Below are 20,598 nucleotides of genomic sequence, written 5' to 3' on the forward strand. Positions count from 1 at the left end.
CAAACGCTTTCGTGTCCCTAAGAAGAAGGAGAATGTACATGCAGGCAGCAAAGGGGTGTGTCTCACTGAGAAGCCTGCTTGGGTTCACAGAGTGGTCCCCGTCCTGGGGACCCTGGTGTGTTTGTTTTCTCCTTGGGCAAGTAGGGACTCATAATCATATTAATATTAGCCTTTATGGACATCATGTCTCACACAATGCAAACACCCCCCAAATACCCACAAGCCCCCTTCTTCCTTCCCCTCCCCTCCCTTCCCCTCCTCTCCCTTCCCCTCCCCTCCCCTCCCCTCTCCTCCCCTCCCTTCCCCTCTCCTCTCCTCCCTCCCCCTCCCCTCCCCTGCCCTTTCCTTCTTTCCTCCCGTCCCCTCCTCCCCTCCCCTCCCTTCCCCTCCCCTCCCTTCCCCTCCCCTTCCCTTCCCTTCTTTCCTCCCGTCCCCTCCTCCCCTCCCCTCCCTTCCCCTCCCTTCCCCTCCCCTCCCCTCCCCTCCCCTCCCCTCCCTTCCCCTCTCCTCTCCTCCCTTCCCTTCCCCTCCCCTGCCCTTTCCTTCTTTCCTCCCGTCCCCTCCTCCCCTCCCCTCCCTTCCCCTCCCCTCCTCTCCCCTCCCTTCCCCTCCCTTCCCCTCCCCTCCCTTCCCCTCCCCTTCCCTTCCCTTCTTTCCTCCCTTCCCCTCCACTCCCCTCCCTTCCCCTCCCTTTCCCTCCCCTCCCTTCCCCTCCCCTCCCCTCCCTTCCCCTCCCTTCCCCTCCCCTCCCCTTCTTTTGAGATGGAGTCTTCCTCTTGTCATCCAGGCTGGAGTGCAATGGCGCAATCTTGGCTCACTGCAACCTCCGCCTCCCGGGTTCAAGCGATTCTCCTGCCTCAGCCTCCCGAGTAGCTGGGATTACAGGTGCCCGCCACCATGCCTGGCTAATTTTTGTATTTTTAGTAAAGACAGCGTTTCACCATGTTGGCCACGCTGGTCTCAAACTCCTGACCACAGGTGATCCACCCGCCTCGGCCTCCCAAAGTGCTGGGATTACAGGCATGAGCCACCACACCCGGCCTAAACCGCAGACTTTTATGTCTCATGGTTCTGGAGGCTGAGAGTCCAAGATCAGTGGGTGGGAGGTTCCGTGTCTGGTGAGGACCCGCTTGCTGGTTCACCAATGGTTCCTTCTGGCTGTGTCCTCACATGGTGGAAGGGGCGAAGGAGCTCTCTGGGGCCCGTCTTCTAAGAGCACAAAGCCCACTCATGACCTAACCACTTCCTAAAAGCGCCACCTCTAATACTCTTGCAGTGGGAACTCAGTTTGAACTTGAGTTTTGGAAGGACAGAAACATGGAAGGCATAGCAACCCCCTCACACAGCCCAGCCTCTCTGAAGCCTGCCTGGGTTTACCGAATGGTCCGCCTCGCTCGGGCCCCTGGTGTGTTGGCTTTCTCCTTTGTTGACAGCTGATGTTGAGCAATGCAAGATTCCTGTTCTGATTATCTGACCCTAGATATCCAGTTTGGGGACTTGTGACACATTTGGGATGTCAGAAGCATGTAGTTCTCACATAGAGCCTGGCATACTTAATAAACAATAAATTATAATAAATAAAAAATGAATAATGCATTATAAATTATCATTATTTATTTATTTATTGGAGACAGAGTCTCGCTCTGTTGCCCAGGCTGGAGTGCAGTGGCACCATCTCGGCTCACTGCAACCTCTGCCTCCTGGGTTCAAGTGATTCTCTGGCCTGCCTCAGCCTCCTGAGTAGCTGGGACTACAGGCACCCACCTCCACGCCCGGCTAGTTTTTTGTCTTTTTACTAGAGACAGGGTTTCACCATGCTGGCCAGGCTGGTCTTTTTTTTTTTTTTTTTTTTTTGACATGGAGTCTCGCTCTGTCAACCAGGCTGGAGTGCAGTGGCATGATCTTGGCTCACTGCAAGCCCCACCTCCCGGGTTCACACCATTCTCCCGCCTCAGCCTCCCGAGTAGCTGGGACTACAGGTGTCCACCACCATGCCCGGCTAATTTTTTTGTGTATTTTTAGTAAAGACGGGGTTTCACCGTGTTATCCAGGATGGTCTCGATCTCCTGACCTCATCATTAGCACATCTCGGCCTCCCAAAGTGCTGGGATTACAGGCGTGAGCCACCCCGCCCGGCCCCAGGCTGGTCTTGAACTCCAGACCTTATGATCTGCCCGCCTTGGCCTCCCAAAGTGCTGGGATTACAGGCGTGAGCCACCGCACTTGGCCTCATTTATTATTTTATAATTACATTATAAATAGTCTTTCATTATTTCATAATTACATTATAAATGATCATTCATTTCAGAATTACATTATGTATTGTCATTTATCTCATAATTACACTACAGATTATCATTTATTATTTCATAACTAAATTATAAATTATTTACTTTATGATTATATTATACATTAGCATTTATTTTATAATTACATTAGATTATTAATTTTTAAATTACATTATAAATTATCATTTATTTCATACATTATAAATTATTATTTTATAATTACAAATTATCATTTACTTCATAATTACAATATAAATCATCAATTTCGTAATACCATTATAAGTTATAATTTATTATTTCATAATTACATTATGTAATAGTATGCATTATTAATAAAATAATTAACAATTCAATTAATAGTTAACTAGCAATGTATATGTAATTCTATAATCACGTCATCGAGTATGATATCCAATTTATACATAAATTATATTATTCAAGTGTATTACCCATAATTTGCAAGTATAGTATAGAATCCTGTTATAGGATCCTATTACATTTTAGAATTTTAATATATATATTTGCTTCGAAATTGGAATTTACACCCCACACCGGCCCCCCTCCTGTTTGGCTTAAGGGCTATGACCACAGACCCTGGCCCAAGTACGTCCCCTGGTTACCCGCAGGCAGGTGGCACCATGGGTGGGGTGGGGGGCGGGGGGCGGTGGAGCCGACTCGCGCACGCGCAGTGCAAAAGGCCGGGCTCCCGGAAGTCCCGCCTCCCAGGGGCGGAGCCAGGGCAAGAAGGAGAAACCGGGTGCTGCCGCGCGGCCTCTTCCGCGAGCCCGCGCGCCGGAAGTGGAAATGCGTCATAGAGGGCGGGCGGCGACGGCGGTGGCGGCGTCGGAGGCGCCTCCAGGGGACGGTGGCGGCGCCCGGCGGTGAGGCCGCGCCTGTCCAGGGATCGTCGGGGGACGGCGGGAGCTTGGGCCGGCGGCGGCGGCGGCGGCCTGGGACGCAGGCGGAGCCCCGCGCAGGTGAGTGCCGCCCCCGTGCCGCCCGGGCCTGGCTGCAAGCGGCGAGCGCTTCGCTCCTCGGGCCGGGCCCGGGGGGCCGGGGCTTGGGAGGCGGGGCCTAGGGGTCTCGGAGGTGACGGGGCTGGGGTTGGGGGGCGTGGGGTTGGGGGGGCTGGGAGCGCCTGGGGCTGTACGGGGGAATCGGGGGCTGGGGAGGTGTGCGGTCGGGGTCCGGGGGTCCCCGGAAGTAGGGGTGGGGGCTGGAGCGGCTCCTGGGACTCCACCGAAGGAGCTGAGGCCTGGAGCGGTGTCGGAGGGCTGGGAGCTCGGGGGATCGGATGCGCGGGAGACTAGGAGGCCTGGGACTAGGGGACGTGGCGCTGCGGTCCCTCCTCGGTCTGTAGTGGGAAGCAAGGGGCTGTCCGGGGTTTTCGGAGGCTGGGGCAGTGCTGTGTAGGTTGGGGTATTGGGGCTCATCCAGGAGGGCGGTGGAGGCGGAGGGGGACTGAGGAGCTGGGGGTACCGAGTGGCCAAGGGCCTGAGCGTGTGTGGGGCCCTGCAAGGGGTGCCAGCGGCAGCCTGAGGCTATGCTGGGGGGCTGCGGTAGGTGACAGTACCGGGAGCAATGCTGCGTAGTGGGGATTGGGCAGCCAGGTGTACCGGGGTGGTCGGAGGGCGCTGGACGCCACAGTGGGGAGGGTTCCTCCGTGGTGAAGTTGCTGGGGCCGCCTGGGTTCTGGGGGAGGAGTTCACTGGTCTCCGTCCAGGCTGGAGCCCCTCCCTGGTGCCCCACTGACCTTTTCTGGTAGCTTCTCCACCCTCCCTCCCTTCTTTCGCACCTCCCACCTGGGGCTTGGGCGAGGAGGCCCTCTCCTGGGCCCGGCAGGAAGCCTCCAGGTGGATGTGGTGGGCGGCCGGGCCAGAGGCGGTCACCTGAGATGTTTGGGTTTCTGTGAGTGAAGCTTCCTCTGCTTGGACTTGGCCGTCAGGAGGTGGCTGCCCGTCAACTCAGCAGGGAAGAGGTGGGTTACAGAAGGTGGGTGCAGGAAGAAGGCGCAGATGGGGGACTCCAGCCCCTAACTTGTGGAAAGTTCCTTGTACTTTTTTTTGGCTTTGAGTGGGTTAAAGCTGGGATACGTTTGGCCTTCGTGGAGATTACTAGGGTTCATGGTTCTGGATTGTTTTTGTAGCCTGAGACTTCCTGTTTTATCAGGGCAAGGACAGGGCCGCCGCCTCCTCCACAAAACCTTTCCAGATGCCTGCAGCTGTGCTCTCCCTGGCCCCTTCCGTTCCCGTGCAGATAGGCGTTTGTAGCTTCCCCGCGTTTGTAGCGTCCCCGTCCCTACTTGACCTCTGTAAGGGGCCTGGTCGTGCTCAGCTTCCTATTCTGCAGGCCTTGGGAGCTGCTGGCTGCTTGCTGTAGCGTGTCGGGCAGTGCTGACCGAGGCTTTGACGCTAACCTGTTCTTTATCAGCTCGACTTTTTCTCCTTTGGTGTAGTCTTAATGATTTCAAAAAGTAAAAAACTCCGTTGAGATGGCTTTTAACAAAGTGGAGACCAGTCTCTGACACAGCAGAGAGACACTGCTGTTTCCCTTCTTCTCCGGGTCCAGAAAGTGCCGGCTGGCGTGGCCCCTCCTCATTGGCGGGGGAGGTGGGGGGTGCTGGTGCTGACCGTCTGCGTCTTATGTTTCAGGCCCAAGGTCCCGGAGGCTATGGCAGCGGCTACCATCGTGCACGACACGTCTGAGGCCGTGGAGCTCTGCCCCGCGTACGGCTTGTACCTGAAGCCCATCACCAAGATGACCATCAGCGTGGCGCTCCCGCAGCTGAAGCAGCCGGGGAAGTCCATCTCCAACTGGGAGGTGATGGAGAGGCTGAAGGGCATGGTGCAGAACCACCAGTTCTCCACGCTGCGTATTTCCAAGAGCACCATGGACTTCATCCGCTTCGAGGGGGAGGTGGAGAACAAGAGCCTGGTCAAGTCTTTCCTGGCCTGCCTGGACGGCAAGACCATCAAGCTCAGCGGCTTCTCCGACATCCTGAAGGTGCGCGCGGCCGAGTTCAAGATCGACTTCCCCACCCGCCACGACTGGGACTCCTTCTTCCGCGACGCGAAGGACATGAACGAGACCCTGCCGGGGGAGCGGCCGGACACCATCCACCTGGAGGGGCTGCCCTGCAAGTGGTTCGCCCTGAAGGAGTCGGGCTCCGAGAAGCCCAGCGAGGACGTCCTGGTCAAGGTGTTTGAGAAGTTCGGGGAGATCCGGAACGTGGACATCCCCATGCTGGACCCCTACCGGGAGGAGATGACGGGCCGCAACTTCCACACCTTCAGTTTCGGGGGGCACTTGAACTTCGAGGCCTACGTGCAGTACCGCGAGTACGTGGGCTTCATCCAGGCCATGAGCGCCCTGCGCGGGATGAAACTCATGTACAAGGGCGAAGACGGCAAGGCCGTGGCCTGCAACATCAAGGTGAGCCCTGGGCGCCCAGACCCACGCGTTTCCTCCCTCTGGCGGCTTCCTTCCAGTAGGGTCGGCAGCACGCTCCCAGCCACACCCCTGAGGCTGTGGGGACCTCCCCTAAGTAAAATGACAGCAACAGTCCTGTGCCTGTCCAATTTCAGAGGCACAGGTGTGAGGTTGAGTAGGGGTCCCGTGCTGTGGTTTTGGAAATTTGGTATCTTAAGGAAGATGTGGAGGAGACACAGGTCGTATTGTAGGTGAGGGGTGGAGCCTCAGGAACTCTGACAGGGATTTGAACCGTGTCAGAACCAAGAGAACCTGGCCTTCCCAGAATGCGCCTTGAAACCAGGGCTGAATGTTCCCTTTAGCCTCATGTGCTTTTTTTTTTTTTTTGAGACAGAGTCTCGATCTGTTTCCCAGGCTGGAGTGCAGTGGCGCGACGTCTGCTCACTGCATCCTGCGCCTCCTGGGTTCGAGCGATTCTTCTGCCTCAGCCTCCCGAGTAGCTGGGACTACAGGCGCGTGCCATCACGCCCGGCTAATTTTTGTATTTGCAGTAGAAACAGGGTTTCACCGTATTGGCCAGGCTGGTCTCGAACTCCTGACCTCGTGAACTGCCTGCCTTGCCCTCCCAAAGTGCTGGGATTACAGGCGTGAGCCACCACGCCCCGCCTAGCCTCATGTGTTTTGACCCGTGTTGGCTTCACAGTGACAAATGAGCCAGCCTCCTGGAGGGGGTTTTGTGGCCTTAAGATGTGCCCCGTGGGTGTGGGCAGGCGGCCCCGGGGTGGCCTGCTCAGTGATCGTGGCCACAGGGCATGGTGGAGTCGGGTAGCGGAAGGGGAGCCGTGTCTTGCAGCGGTGGTGTGTCACTTGTGTTCAGTAAGTGGCAAGGGCTAGTTGGTGTTCCTCGTTGAGTTGTAACTCCGTGGGATGAGGTAAGTCTTGAGCCACTGATGGTGACTTGAAGGGATTGGTTCAGCTTCTGGGCCCCACTGTCTGCGTCTGCATCGGACGTGAGTGGTGAGCGGGCGCTCAGGCTCTGAGTCCACTCGGCCCTACGGCCTGGGAGAGGGCGCCTGGCCGTGTGTCTGGGGGGCTTTGGGGGAAGGCCATCTGACACTGTTTTTGCTTTTAAAGGTTTCTTTTGATTCGACCAAACATCTGAGTGATGCCTCAATTAAGAAGCGTCAGCTGGAGAGGCAGAAGCTTCAGGAACTGGAGCAGCAAAGAGAAGAACAAAAGCGCAGAGAGAAGGAAGCGGAGGAGAGGCAGCGAGCGGAGGAAAGGTACCTTCTGCAGGAGCGGGCCCTCGGTGTTGGTGTCCGGCACCTGGGAGTGTGCGCAGACCCGTGTGCTTGTGTCTGCATGTATTCCTGTGCGTGTGTGTGTGCATGCATGCTTGTGAGCTTGTGTGTGTGCCTGTGTGCATGGATGTATGTGTGCCTGCAGGCATGCGTGCCTGTGAACTGGTGTGTGTACTTTGTATGTATGTATGTGTGCCGAAGAGTGTGTGCCTGAGCATCTGTGCACACGTGCCTGTGTGTGCGTGCATGTGTGTGAGCTCATGTGTGTACCTGTGTGTATGTACGCATGTGTGTCCATGTGTATGTGCCTCTGCGTCTGTGTACACGTGCCTGTGTGTGCATGTGTGCCTGTGAGCTCGTGTGTGTACCTGTGTGCGTATGTACGCATGTGTGCCTCTGCGTCTGTGTACACGTGCCTGTGGGTGTGTGCATGCGTGCCTGTGAGCTTGTGTGTACCCGTGTGCATGTGTGTACCGGTGTGCGTATGTACGCATGTGTGCCGTGTGTGTGCCTCTGCATCTATGCACACGTGCCCGTGTGGATGCATGCGTGCCTGTGAGCTCATGTGTGTACCTGTGTGCGTGTGTGCGTATGTACACATGTGTGCCCACGTGTGTGTGCGCCTCTGCATCTGTGTGCACGTGCCTGTGTGTACATGCGTGTCTGAGCTTATGTGTGTACCTGTGTGTGTATGTGCGCATGTGTGCCCACGTGGGTGTGCCTCTGTATCTGTGCACATAGCACATATGTACCTGTGTATGTACATACCCGTGTATGTACTTGTGTGTGCATGTATGGGTGTGTGTGCCTGCCTGTGGGTGTGCAGCTGTGCATGTGAGGACCTGCGTGAGTAGCTGTTTGAGACACAGCAGAATATGCACGTTTCTCTTCTTTTTCCTGTCACACGTCGTGGTCTGACACGATCTCTGCCGGCTTCCAGGACTGTGCCTTTCCTGCAGAGCCACCTCTTCTCCCTCTACACGCTGTTCACACATCCTGCTGAAACAAGCAGAATGCCTTGGCCGTTTGCAAGTTTGCATTTAGGTTGAGGCTACGTTTACAAAATGAAGTAGAGGGTTGATGGTGATGGCCAGATTTAAAAAAAAAAAAAAAACAAACCAATGATAGACAAAAACCCAGTTTCACATAAGAGGCCTTTAAAGCAATTGTCTGGGTCATTCACTGTGGTTGGGGTACCAGAGACAACCTCAGGTCACTCTTTGTAGCCCCTTTTATCTTCTTAGCATTGCAGGAGGGAACCAACAACTTTCTGTGAATCCCGTGAGGTGGAATCCTCCTCCTCCTCCTCCTCTTCCTCCTCCATCCCTCCCGCTGTGCCCTCCTAGTAAGGCGGAGTCCTCCTCTTCCGTCCCTCCCGCCGTGTCCTTTGACGACTTTGGTGCGTCCTGCACGTCTGTTGGGCTTCATGTCGCCGATATCAAGTCTGGGACGTGTTGGACTTGGCTGGGGGTCTCCTGGACAGCCTCTGGTGGGACCAAGTTGGTCCGTTTTGTTTCCGTTTCTCACTGCTTTATGTGACGCTGGTGCCAGTGTGTTGATGTGTGTGGCTGGTGATGTTTGCACGAGAGTCCTGGCACTGAACTGGGAGCAGGTCCATCCTGCCCCTGGTGTTCTTTACATAGCCCCCGTTGCCTCCCCAGGGGAGAGTCGGGCTGTCAGCCTCTGAATCTGAACCCCGAGGGCTCCTTAGATGAGGCAGGCGCAGCGTGTAAGCGAGTGGCCGTGAATGTGCTGCGGGGGGCCCATGTCAGCCGTCAGGAGTCCCGGGACCCAAGGCAGGAAGCACAGAGAGGCAGACGCCCTGGGAGGGAGGGACATGCTGCTGCGTCGCCATCCTGGGAGGTGGCCCCTGGGAGGGGCGGTTCGGATGTGGGCTTGAGTCAGGGTCCCCTGTGCCAGCCGCTGTCAGGCCGACCAGGACAGTTGGGGTGGGAGACAGTCCTGGGACGTTATAGGGACTCTTCTAGGGTGCAGACACAGCCCAGGCCTAGATGAATGTGCCTGTCCATGTTCTGGAAGTGTGGAGTGGGATTCAGAGCCTCGGACCTCTCAGTGTTGCAGGAGTGTCCCTGCAACATTTCAGAAAGCAGCTTGGGGGTGAGGAGAAGCTGCACCCTTGATCTTTCCCTGAGGAGAGATGGACGTTGGAGAAGTGGGGTGTGTCTCTGCAGGGAAGGGATCCCGTCTGCCTGGCCAGACCACAGAGGGATCGGAGGAAGTGGGGCTGGGCCATGAGGTTCTCGAGAGCAGGACGGGGTGTCCAGAGCCCTGGGGAGGGGCAGGCCTGTTGTCTGGGGGAGCTGGCCGGGAGGGCTCCACACACAGGGCCGTACTTGCCCCTGCTGCCCCCACTGTCCTTCCTCAGAGGCTGAGCATGAGGGGAGGCCCAGGGCAGCCTCCGGCGTTTCTTTCTGGTGGGTGGAGATGAGGCGTGTTTGCTTGTTCGGCCCTCACGTGTAACTTGGAGCTTGATGAGAGCTGTCCTCTGAAAGCTGCCCAGCCTTGAGGCGTCGGTGTGAGTCCCGCCCAAGGGCGTGCTATGTGCTGGGCTTCCCTGAGCCGTCCTCCAAGCTCGTGGGGCGGTGACAGCTCACAGGGCGGTTAAACCTTCAGCACATGAAACTGCCTGAGGACCTTCCTGCCTGAGGACCCTGTGGATCACTGCCTGGGCATCGGCACGTGGCCTGGCCCCCTTCTTGGGGTGGCAGAGAGCGGGATGCCTTTTCTCCCCGCCTGCTCCTCCTTATCCCCGTGTCTCCTCTCGCCTTGGTGTCTGCGTGGGTCTGTGTCATCCCGGCGGGCTTTGTGGCCTCATCAGGCAGTTGGCGGCACCCACCCAGGCTTCAGAAGTCTCCGCCTCCGTGTTGTGTTCCATAGGAACAGCCGTGACTTGTTCCCATGTCCGGTGTTGGTTTAAATGCATTTGAGAGCTGCAGGGCAGGGGAGGGTGAGCTAGGGAACTCCCTACTGTGTCTTGTGGACTCTCTCTGGGGACCGTGCCCCTCCCCGGCCACATTCATCCTCACTTCCTGGACGCCCCTCTCCACAGGAAAAGTGCAAGGAGGTGAGTGGCGTGGCTATGGTTGGATTTGTTTAGAGAGAGGTCCCCCCGTGCCAGTGCCATGTGGTGCCCTCACAGGATTCCTGCACGACACGGAGTCACCCAGCGCGGTTCCTGGTGGGCAGAACCGGCCTCCTCCACGCCGCTGTGCATCCCGGGGCCTCGTCGGGCCTGCTGGGGTTCCTCTTTCACCCATCCGTCCGTCTGTCTTTCCCCTGGCTGGGGGTGTGGCTTTTGATGTGTTCGGTCCAGTGGTCGTTTTCTTCGTGGTTTCCGGGTTGGGTCACACTTAGCAGGCCGGTGTGTTGGAAGGTCGCGGAGGTCCTCGCCCAGCTCACTCCTTCCGCCTCTCGGGCTGCTTTGAGTCAACCGAGGTCCACTTTGGGACAAAGAGTTAAATGCTTAATCGTTCGACTGTAGCCTTTTCCACCTTGTGTGAAAAGCCACTTGTATGGTGTGTGGTGTATGGTGTGTGGTGTGTTGGCTGCAGCGCGCCGTGACGAGCCCCCGGTGTGTTCCACACAGGAAACAGAAGGAGCTGGAAGAGCTGGAGCGAGAGAGGAAAAGAGAAGAGAAGCTTCGCAAGAGGGAACAGAAGCAGAGGGACCGTGAGCTGCGCCGGAATCAGAAGAAGCTGGAGAAGCTGCAGGCGGAGGAGCAGAAGCAGCTGCAGGAGAAGATCAAGCTGGAGGAGCGCAAGCTGCTGCTGGCGCAGAGGAACCTGCAGTCCATCCGGCTCATCGCCGAGCTGCTCAGCAGAGCCAAGGTACCCGGGGGCTCCCTCTGCAGCCGCCAGCCGCGCCCGGGCTGCCCTCGGTGCCCTCCCCTGAAATGCGGGCGGCGTCACGGCGCCGTTTCCCCGCCGGCTGCAGCTGTACCCGCAAAACCAGCTTTAAGGCCGAGGATGACGGCTCCTGCCCGGGAGGGTGTGGCGCTTGTCTGTCGTTCCCGATGATTTCAGAGCTGTGACAGTTTCCTTTTGCAAAGCTGGTGCATCCAGGTTCCCCGAGCAGGCTGGCAGCCTCCCGGGGGCCGGGGCAGAGGCTGTGTGTTTCCTTTGGGTCGGGGCAGTGGCAGAGAGTGCAGGGGGCCGCTCTCTCTGGCCCGTGCCTCTGTGTGTGGTCAGCTGGCCTGGCTGTGACCTCACCAGTGGCCCAGAGCAGAGGGGCAAGGTGGGCTGGAGGGAGGGCTGAGCACACAGAGGGGGCCTGCCATGGGCCCGGGTCCCTCCTCCGCAGTGTGAACCTGACAGGTCTCACCAGCGCCGGTACTGACGACCCCCTCAGCACCAAGAGCCTCCTTGCTCCTCCTGCAGGCGCGACTGGTAACTCCCATGAGCCCGGGGCCAGGGCCCACAGACAGACAGACCTTCCCAGGACAGACGTCCCCGGCACGCTCCTTGTCCTCAGGAGGGCTGCGTCCCCCTGGAGTCCAACGCGGGGCGACCCCATAACCTGTTGTCTGATTACAGTTGTGATAAGTCCCCGGGAAGGAGCATGACAAGAGGCTGAGACATGTGGCAGCCCAGTCCTTACCTCATGGTGAATATTGAAGACACTAACCCAGGCTAGGCCAGGCTCGCCCCGCAGCTACGGCGGCGGCATGTGTCTGCGGCGTCATCTCAGCTCCCTGTTGCTGGCGGCCGCTTGTGACCTAACCGCAGGCGCCTGTGTGCAACGTGGTGGGGCTCCCGGCAAGGCCCGGCTCTGCCCAAGAGGCCCGCCCCAGGGCTGCGCCGAGTCGCTTTGCCAAGGGGTGTCCTTCTCACTCAGACGCATGATGGCCCCAGGTGTGGCCGCGGGAGCCCAGGGATGGACGGGCTGGACCCGGCTCGCCGTAGGAGACGCCCCCCACCCCAGGGCTGGAGTCCAGCCAGGCCGCTGATCCTGCATCCCCAGACCATGGGGCCTCCAAACACCTTCCCAGCTCCTTTCCCACGTGTCCGGCCAGGCTCAGGAGTCGGGCTCAGCTGCACTTTCCTCTTCCCTGCAGGCTGTGAAGCTACAGGAACAGGAGCAGAAGGAGGAGAAGCTGAGGCTCCAGCAGCAGGAGGAGCGGCGGCGGCTGCAAGAGGCCGAGCTGCGGCGGGTGGAGGAGGAGAAGGAGCGCGCGCTGGGCCTGCAGCGGAAAGAGCGGGAGCTGCGCGAGCGGCTGCTGAGCATCCTGCTGAGCAAGAAGCCGGATGACAGCCACGCACACGACGAGCTGGGCGTGGCACACGCCGACCTGCTGCAGCCCGTCCTGGACATCCTGCAGACCGTGTCGTCTGGCTGTGTGAGCGCCACCACGCTGCACCCCCTCGGGGGCCAGCCCCCTTCCAGTGCCCCCAAGGAGACCCCGGCCCACCCAGAGGCCGACGGCGCCCCCAAAAGCGTGAACGGGAGCGTGGCCGAGGAGGCCCCGTGCAAGGAGGGTCAGAGCTCCTGTCGTGTGGCCCCCGAGGATGGCTCTCCAGAGAAGAGGTGCCCGGGCGGCGTCCTCTCGTGCATTCCTGACAACAACCAACAGGCCAAGGGCATCCCTGCCTGCGAGCAGAATGTCTCCAAAAAGGACACCCGGTCGGAACAGGACAAGTGCAACCGGGAGCCCAGCAAGGGCCGGGGCCGGGCCACCGGAGACGGGCTCGATGACCGGCACACGCGGGAGAGGAGCCGGGCCAGGCAGGCCGGCAGCAGGGAGGACGGGAGGCCACGCAAGGAGCGGCGGCCCCACAAGAAGCACGCCTACAAGGATGACAGCCCCCGCCGGCGCAGCACGAGCCCGGACCACACCCGGTCCCGGAGGTCCCACAGCAAAGACAGGCACCGGAGGGAGCGGAGCCGGGAGCGGAGAGGCAGCTCCAGCAGGAAGCACAGTCGCCACCGCCGCCGAAGCGAGCGGTCGCGCTCCCGGTCCCCGAGCAGGCACCGCAGTACCTGGAACAGGTAATGACGGACACGGCCTCCCCACGGCCTGTCCGGGAAAGACCAGGACCTGCTCGAGCGTCCTGGCCGCTCCTTGGCCGCTCTCCGTCCACCCCTGCAAAGCCAAGACCCTTCTCCAGCCACGAATGTCCGAGGAGCCCGCTGGCAGGAAGGAAGACACCATGCTTTAGAGATCCATCTTTCTCCACTCACCACAGCATACTTGGCACTTCAGTTTCAAACACGTAGTCCTTTAAAACTTGATCCGATAGCTTTAATGCGGCCAGTCCTCTCTCAGTCAGGAAAATTGCACAGACCGACAGTCGTGAGGATGGCAGAGCTGCTGCATTCCCCCACACGGGGATTTCTGTGTCTGCTTGGCAACCTCCCCACGTGCACGGCCTAGGAGGTGCACGTAACGCGGCAGGGGAGACTCATCCAAAGGTGTGGGCCACCAGAATCACACCAGCACTAAAAAGAAAAAGCGTTGCCCTGGTGATTTCCCCCCCCGTTTGTAATTTTAACTGATCGGGAAATGCAGTTTGGGTGGGATGCCGAATCGTCATGCTGACATTGAGTCACGGGTGAGGGAGGTACAAGTCCTTTAAGATCAAAACTCAAACGGGCCGTTCTTTCTAAGGTGTCGGTATGTGGGGAGTGGTACAAAATGGTCTGATGCTCCTTAACTTCAAAAACATTCACTTTTTACAACTTCAAGGAATTAAGCATAAAAAAGATTGGTTAAAAGCTTTGGTTTCTAGTAAAGGTTAGTGTGTGTGGTTTTTTTAAGAAGCTGTTTTGCTAAATTATTTTTACTTGGAATGTTTCAAACAGATTTCAGGCTGCAAACTTGTTAAGTTTTATAATCGTTTGCTTCTCCAAGTGAAGCTCAGAAATACTTAAAAATAGCTGTAACGTTTGCGTTAGGAAAGATGGTGTTTATTCCAGTTTGCATTTTTATGGTGAAATAAAATCCTTTTCCAATGAACTAAAATTTTTCACGCTTACGATTTTTGTGTTTTTATGTTCCTTGGACTGCATTATTCGGCTCAGGCTAGCCAAATGTGTGTCAAACCAAAACCAGTAGAAATTGTTCGCTTTTCCTAGAACTGCTGATTCAACGATCATACATCACACAGCTCTCCCGCGGCCGTACGGTAGTAACCTTCTGAGAGGAGGATCCTGGGTCTTAAGAGGCATCTAATTTGTTTGCTGAGAACATAAACTTAGCCAAATTCCCAAAACCAATCTTTTTTAAAGCCAAGGAGCTGTTTTTAAAGCAAATTTAAAACACGGTTGTTCTTTTTTTTTTTTTTGAGGTGGAGTCTTGCTCTGTTGCCCAGGCTGGAGTGCAGTGGTGCGATCTCGGCTCACTGCAAGCTCCACCTCCCGGGTTCACGCCATTCTTCTGCCTCAGCCTCCCGAGTAGCTGGGACTACAGGCACCCGCCACCACGCCCGGCTAATTTTTTTGTATTTTTTAGTAGAGACAGGGTTTCACCATGTTAGCCAGGATGGTCTGGATCTCCTGACCTCGTGATCTGCCCGCCTTGGCCTCCCAAAGTGCTGGGATTACAGGCGTGAGACACCGCGCCCGGCCAAAGACGGTTCTTTTCCCCACCTACAGTAGTGGTCACAGGTAGTGTCGGCGCTGCCTGCTTGACCCAGGGTGGAATAGTCTGTGCCTCTGTTTAATTAAAACACAAGCCTCCTTCGGGACTGGAGGGCTGGACACGTGCCTGTCCCATCCCCAAGCTCATATCACTAGCACACAGATGAGCACTACACACACACCTGTCTCTCAAATGGCTCTGGCTGGCCTGAGACCAGCAGACAAGATGTGCCCAGACACAGAGTGTTTGCAAACATGGGCCTCTCAGAAGTCTGCATCTGGCCGGGCGCGGTGGCTCACTGAGCGCCTGTCATCCCAGCACTTTGGGAGGCTGAGGTGGGTGAATCACGAGGTCAGGAGATCGAGACCATCCTGGCTAATATGGTGAAACCCCATCTCTGCTAAAAATACAAATTAGCCGGGCGTGGTGGCGGGCACCTGTAGTCCCAGCTACTCGGGAGGCTGAGGCAGCAGAATGGCATGAACCGGGGAGGTGGAGCTTGCAGTGAGCCGAGATCACGCCACTGCGCTCCAGCTTGGGCGACAGAGCGAGACTCCTCTCAAAAAAAAAAAAAAGTCTATCTGTGTCGGTCTGTCCAGCCCAGCACTGAGCTTTTTGCCTGTTCAGTAGTTACAAGAACGTTGCCAGGGCCAGGCATGGTGGCTTACACCTGTTATCCCAGCACTTTGGGAGGCCGAGGCAGTTGTATCACATGAGGTCAGGAGTTCAAGACCATCCTGGCCAACATGGTGAAACTCTGTCTCTGCTAAAAACACAGAAAATTAGGCGTGGGGATGGGCACCTGTAATCCCAGCTACTCGGGAGGCTGAGGCAAGAGAATCGCTTGAATCTGGGGAGCGGAGGTTGCAGTGAGCTGAGATCACACCACTGCACTCCAGCCTGGGCGACAGAGCGAGACTCCTCTCAAAAAAAAAAAAAAAAAAAGTCTGTGTATCTGTCGGTCTGTCCAGCCCAGCACTGAGATTTTTGCCTGTTCAGTAGTTATAAGAACGTTGCCAGGGCCGGGCATGGTGGCTTACACCTGTTATCCCAGCACTTTGGGAGGCCGAGGCAGGTGTATCACATGAGGTCAGGAGTTCAAGACCATCCTGGCCAACATGGTGAAACCCTGTCTCTACTAAAAACACAAAAAATTAGGCATGGGGATGGGCACCTGTAATCCCAGCTACTCGGGAGGCTGAGGCAAGAGAATCGCTTGAATCTGGGGAGCGGAGGTTGCAGTGAGCTGAGATCACACCACTGCACTCCAGCCTGGGCGACAGAGCGAGACTCCTCTCAAAAAAAAAAAAAACCAAAGTTGGCAGGACCAGATGCTGCTCTGGGCACCTGGGATATGGTGCTGGAAAAGACAGCAGTCCCTGCAACGCTGAGGAATGTGTAGATAACAGGGATGAGAAGTCCCAGTGATAGCTTCTCGAGCGAGCTGTGTGCGCAAGACAGAAGGGTGGACGTGGTGTCTGAGGTCAAGAAGTGAACGTGGCCGGGGAAAGGAGTAGGCAGAAAAGAAGCAGGAAAGGTGGACATGGAGCTGATCGCACTCACGAGGCTGACCCACTCCAGACTTTTGGGACGAGAAGCAAGAGGGCTGTTAGCTGGGAGTGTGATGAGTGTGGCGGCTTGGTGTGCTGGTGGACTGGGCTAGGGGGTGATGGGAGAGAAGGTGGCAGAACTTGAATGCGTGTTGCCTTGTGATGTGGGTGGGCGGTCTAGGAAAGCTGGAGAGCACCACCCCCAGGCCTATAGAATTGGGTATCTGTGGAAGAGATTTAGGAATCTGAACTCCCTTACTCTGTTTTCTCTTTTCTCTATCGCTCGTGCTCTCTCTCTCCTTCCTTCCTTCCCTCCCTCCCTCCCCCCTTCCTTCTCTCCCTCCCTCCCCCCTTCCTTCCTCCCTCCCTGCTTCCTTCCTTCCTCCCCACTTCCTTCCTCCCTTTCTTCCTTCCTCCCTTCCTTCCTTCCATCCTTTCTCTTTCCTCCCTTTCCTTCCTTCTTTCCTTCCCTCCCTCCTGCCTTTTTTCTTTTCCTTTTCTTTCCTTTTCTTTTTCTTTCTTCCTTTCTTTCCTTCTTCCCTCCTTCCTATTTCTTTCTCTTTTTTTATTTTTTGAGACGAATTCAAAAATTCTAAAATTTTTGAATTTTTAAGTAGAGGCAGGATTTCTTCATCTTGGCCAGGCTGGTCTTGAACTCCTGACCTCAGGAGATCCACCAGCCTCGGCCTCCCAAAGTGCTGGGATGACAGGCGTGAGCCACCGCACCTGGCTGAAATTTCTCTTCTTTGCTCTAGGGGTCAGTAGCAGTAAGTAGCGGCTGATAGGTGAGAATGGAGATTAATTGAAGCAAGGGTGTCACTGATTAGATTTTATCTTTACGCTTGAGCCTGGAAGGAAGAAATGAAAGCATTCAACCGAGGAATATTGCCCCGCAGATTTCTGGGGTGAGCATAGGAGATTGGTGTGTGCGTGCCCTACCCTTCTCCTTCTCTCAACCCCCCTCAGACTCTCCCGTTTCTCCCTGCTGTCTCTTCTCCGTCCTGTCTCTTCTCTCGCCCAGCTTCCCCTCTGCTTGTCCTCTCTCCCAATCTCTGTTTTTGTCTCTGTCTCTCCTCCTCTCTCTTTTTTTTTTTTTTTTTTTTTTTGAGACGGAGTCTCACTGTTGCTCAGGCTGCAGTGCAATGGCGCGATCTCGGCTCACTGCAACCTCCGCCTCCTGGGTTCAAGCAGTTCTCTGCCTCAGCCTCCCAAGTAGCTGGGATTACAGGCACGTGCCACCATGCCTGGCAAATTTTTTGTATTTTTAATAGAGACGAGGTTTCACCATATTGGCCAAGCTGGTCTTGAACTCCTGACCTCGTGATCCACCCGCCTCGGCCTCCCAAAGTGCTGGGATGACAGGCGTGAGCCACCGCGCCCAGCCTGTCTCTCCTCCTCTCTTAATCCTTCCTTCTCTCCTCTCGCCCAGCTTCGCCTCTGCTTGCCCTCTCTCCCTATCTCTATTTTAGTCTCTCTTTGTCTCTCTCGTCTTGTGATTTAGGGCATTTTGTGTTCAGTCCCTTTCTAGTGATTCGGATTATTATCTCATGATGGGTCATTTAAAATATCCACAGTAGGCCGGGTGCAGTAGCTCAACCCTGTAGTCCCAGCACTTCAGGAGGCCGAGGCCGGTGGATCTCCTGAGGTCAGGAGTTCAAGACCAGCCTGGACAACGTGGAGAAACCCTGTCTCTACTAAAAATACAAAGTTAGCCGGGCGTGTTGGCACATGCCTGTAGTCGCAGCTACTCAGCAGGCTGAGGCAGGAGAATTGCTTGAACCCGGAGGGCGGAGGTTGTGGTGAGCCGAGATCGCACCATTGCACTCCAGCCTGGGTGACAAGAGTGAAATTCTGTCTCACAAAAAATAAAAAATAAAAATAAAAAATCCACAAGGAATTTCATTTCCACCTGGCAGAACAGAAAAATAATGGATTTATTCCAAAATAGGAGTGAGAAAGTGTGATTCTCTCATTCATACCCCTTTATGACACTTAGTTCTGAACTGATTTGCCTCATGTGTTCAGTTGTGATCTCAGGATCTCTTTTAGGCAAAAAAATCAAACTTCCCTGTTGAGTATGGCCTGTGTCACGGTGACCATCCTGGGCTCCTTCCGTTTTTTTGTTTTTTCTTTTTTTTTTTTTTTGAGATGAAGTCTCGCTCTGTCGCCCAGGCTGGAGTGCAGTGGCGCGATCTTGGCTTACTGCAAGCTCCACCTCCTGGGTTCATGCCATTCTCCTGCCTCAGCCTCCTGAGTAGCTGGGGCTACAGGGGCCCGCCACCACGCCTGGCTAATTTTTTGTATTTTTAGTAGAGATCGGGTTTCACCGTCTTAGCCAGGATGGTCTTTATCTCCTGACCTCGTGATCCACCCGCCTCGGCCTCCCAAAGTGCTGGGATGACAGGTGTGAGCCACCGCGCCCGGCCTACTTGTTTTTTCTCAAGACACAGTCTCGCTCCGTCTCCCAGGCTGGAGTGCAGTGGCACAATCTCGACAGAATCTCCACAACCTCTGCCTCCCGGGTTCAAGTGATTCTCCTGCCTCAGCCTCCCGAGTAGCTGGGATTACAGCTGTCTGCCACCACTCCTGGCTTTTTTTTTTTTTTTTAATTTTTAGTAGAGATGGGGTTTCACCATGTTGACCAGGCTGGTCTCGAACTCCTGCCCTCAGGTGATCCACCTGCCTCCCAAAGTGCTGGGAATATAGGCATCAACCACCGCACCCAGCCTCACCAGGTAAACTTTCAAGTTCAAACGTGCAGCTTGGAATTCCAGCAGGAAGGAGGATGGGGATATGGGTACGTGTGAAAAAAGCAGCGGTGTGTCTACGATTCCACTCTCTGTGTCTACTTGGACACATTATTCAGCTCCCACTCAGAAGTGAGAACACGCTGCGTTTGACTTTCTGTGTCTCCGTGATTCAATTAAAGTAACGGCCTCCAGGGTAACAAAACCACATTTCTATGCCCTAAATCTATAATATATCAAGGTAAAAAAAAAAAAAAAAAAGGGCCAGGCGCGGTGGCTCACGCCTGTCATCCCAGCACTTTGGGAGGCCAAGGCAGGCGGATCACCTGAGGTCAGGAGTTCCAGACCAGCCTGGCCAACATGGTGAAACCCCGTCTCTACTAAAAATACAAAAATTACCCGGACGTGGTGGTGCGTGCCTGTAGTCCCAGCTACTCGGGAGGCTGAGGCAGGAGAATCGCTTGAACCTGGGAGGCGGAGGTTGCAGTGAGCCGAGATCACCCCGCTGCACTCCAGCCTGGGCGACAGAGTGAGATTCCATCTCAAATAAATAAATAAATTAATTAAATAAATAAAATGTATTTCAAAAGTGCCAATATGACATGAACAGCTGTTAATTTGTTCACCTGTATTGTTAAAATGGATGAATATGGTTATCAGATTGCAATCACGTTCAAATTCCATAGGCCCCAGCCTTCAGGATGAAGCAACGAGTTTTTGAAAAATTATATATTCTATGTCTAAAACGGCACCATCTGCATTATTGAAAAATTTTAGATGATATTACAAATGCGTAGGTTGGCTCATGTCTGTAATCCCAGCACTCTGAGAGGCCGAGGCAGGAGGATAGCTTGAGCCCAGGAATTTGAGAACAGCCTGGGCAACATAGCAAGACCCCATCTCTACAAAGATAAAAAAATTAATCAGGCTTGGTGGCGGGCACCTGTAGCCCCAGCTACTCAGGAGGGTGAGGCAGGAGAATTGACTGAGCCCAGGTGTTCGAGACCAGCCTGGGCAATATGGTGAGAACTTGTCTCTAGCAAACATACAGAAACTTTTAAGTTTTTAAACTAGCTGGGCGTGGTGGTGGATGTCTGTGGCCCCAGCTACTTGGGGGGCTGAGGTAGGAGGATCACTTGACCCCAGGATTTCAAGGCTGCAGGGAGCAATGATGGTGCCACTGCACTCCAGACTGAGCAACAGAGTGAGACCCTATCTCTAAAAGAGAGCCCCTCTGTCTCTAAAAAAAAAAAAAAAAAAAAAAAATAGGCCGGGCGCGGTGGCTCACGCCTGTAATCCCAGCACTTCGGGAGGCTGAGGCGGGCAGATCACGAGGTCAGGAGATCAAGACCATCCTAGCTAACACGGTGAAAACCCATCTCTACTAAAAATACAAAAAAAAATTAGCCAGGCGTGGTGGCGGGCACCTGTGGTCCCAGCTACTCAGGAGGCTGAGGCAAGAGAATGGTGTGAATCCGGGAGGTGGAGCTTGCAGTGAGCGGAGATTGTGCCACTGCACTCCAGCCTGGGTGACAGAGCGAGACTCCGTCTCAAAAAGAGTAAAAAAATAAAAAAGTATAGAAAAACGTGCATGCATGGGGAGTCTAGGAGAGGCCCCTGCCCTTGGCCATAGCCATGGATGTCCAGGTGGTGATGTGTTGCCCTGGCCTGCTCCGCAGGCCTCCA

General features: G+C 55.5%; 1 protein-coding gene across 1 annotated transcript; it reads left to right on the top strand.

The window, feature by feature from the left end:
- Positions 1-3,091: 3,091 nt before the first annotated feature.
- Positions 3,092-13,997, top strand: LOC129025006 (A-kinase anchor protein 17A). Its single transcript, XM_054473451.2, has 5 exons — positions 3,092-3,265; positions 4,940-5,720; positions 6,852-7,000; positions 10,626-10,866; positions 12,093-13,997. Exons 2-5 carry the CDS (start codon positions 4,959-4,961, stop codon positions 13,026-13,028), a joined length of 2,088 nt encoding a protein of 695 aa, XP_054329426.1. The 5' UTR covers positions 3,092-3,265; positions 4,940-4,958; the 3' UTR covers positions 13,029-13,997.
- Positions 13,998-20,598: the final 6,601 nt, after the last annotated feature.

Source organism: Pongo pygmaeus, chromosome Y (genome assembly GCF_028885625.2).
Source record: "Pongo pygmaeus isolate AG05252 chromosome Y, NHGRI_mPonPyg2-v2.0_pri, whole genome shotgun sequence".
In the NCBI taxonomy this organism is placed as follows: domain Eukaryota; kingdom Metazoa; phylum Chordata; class Mammalia; order Primates; family Hominidae; genus Pongo; species Pongo pygmaeus.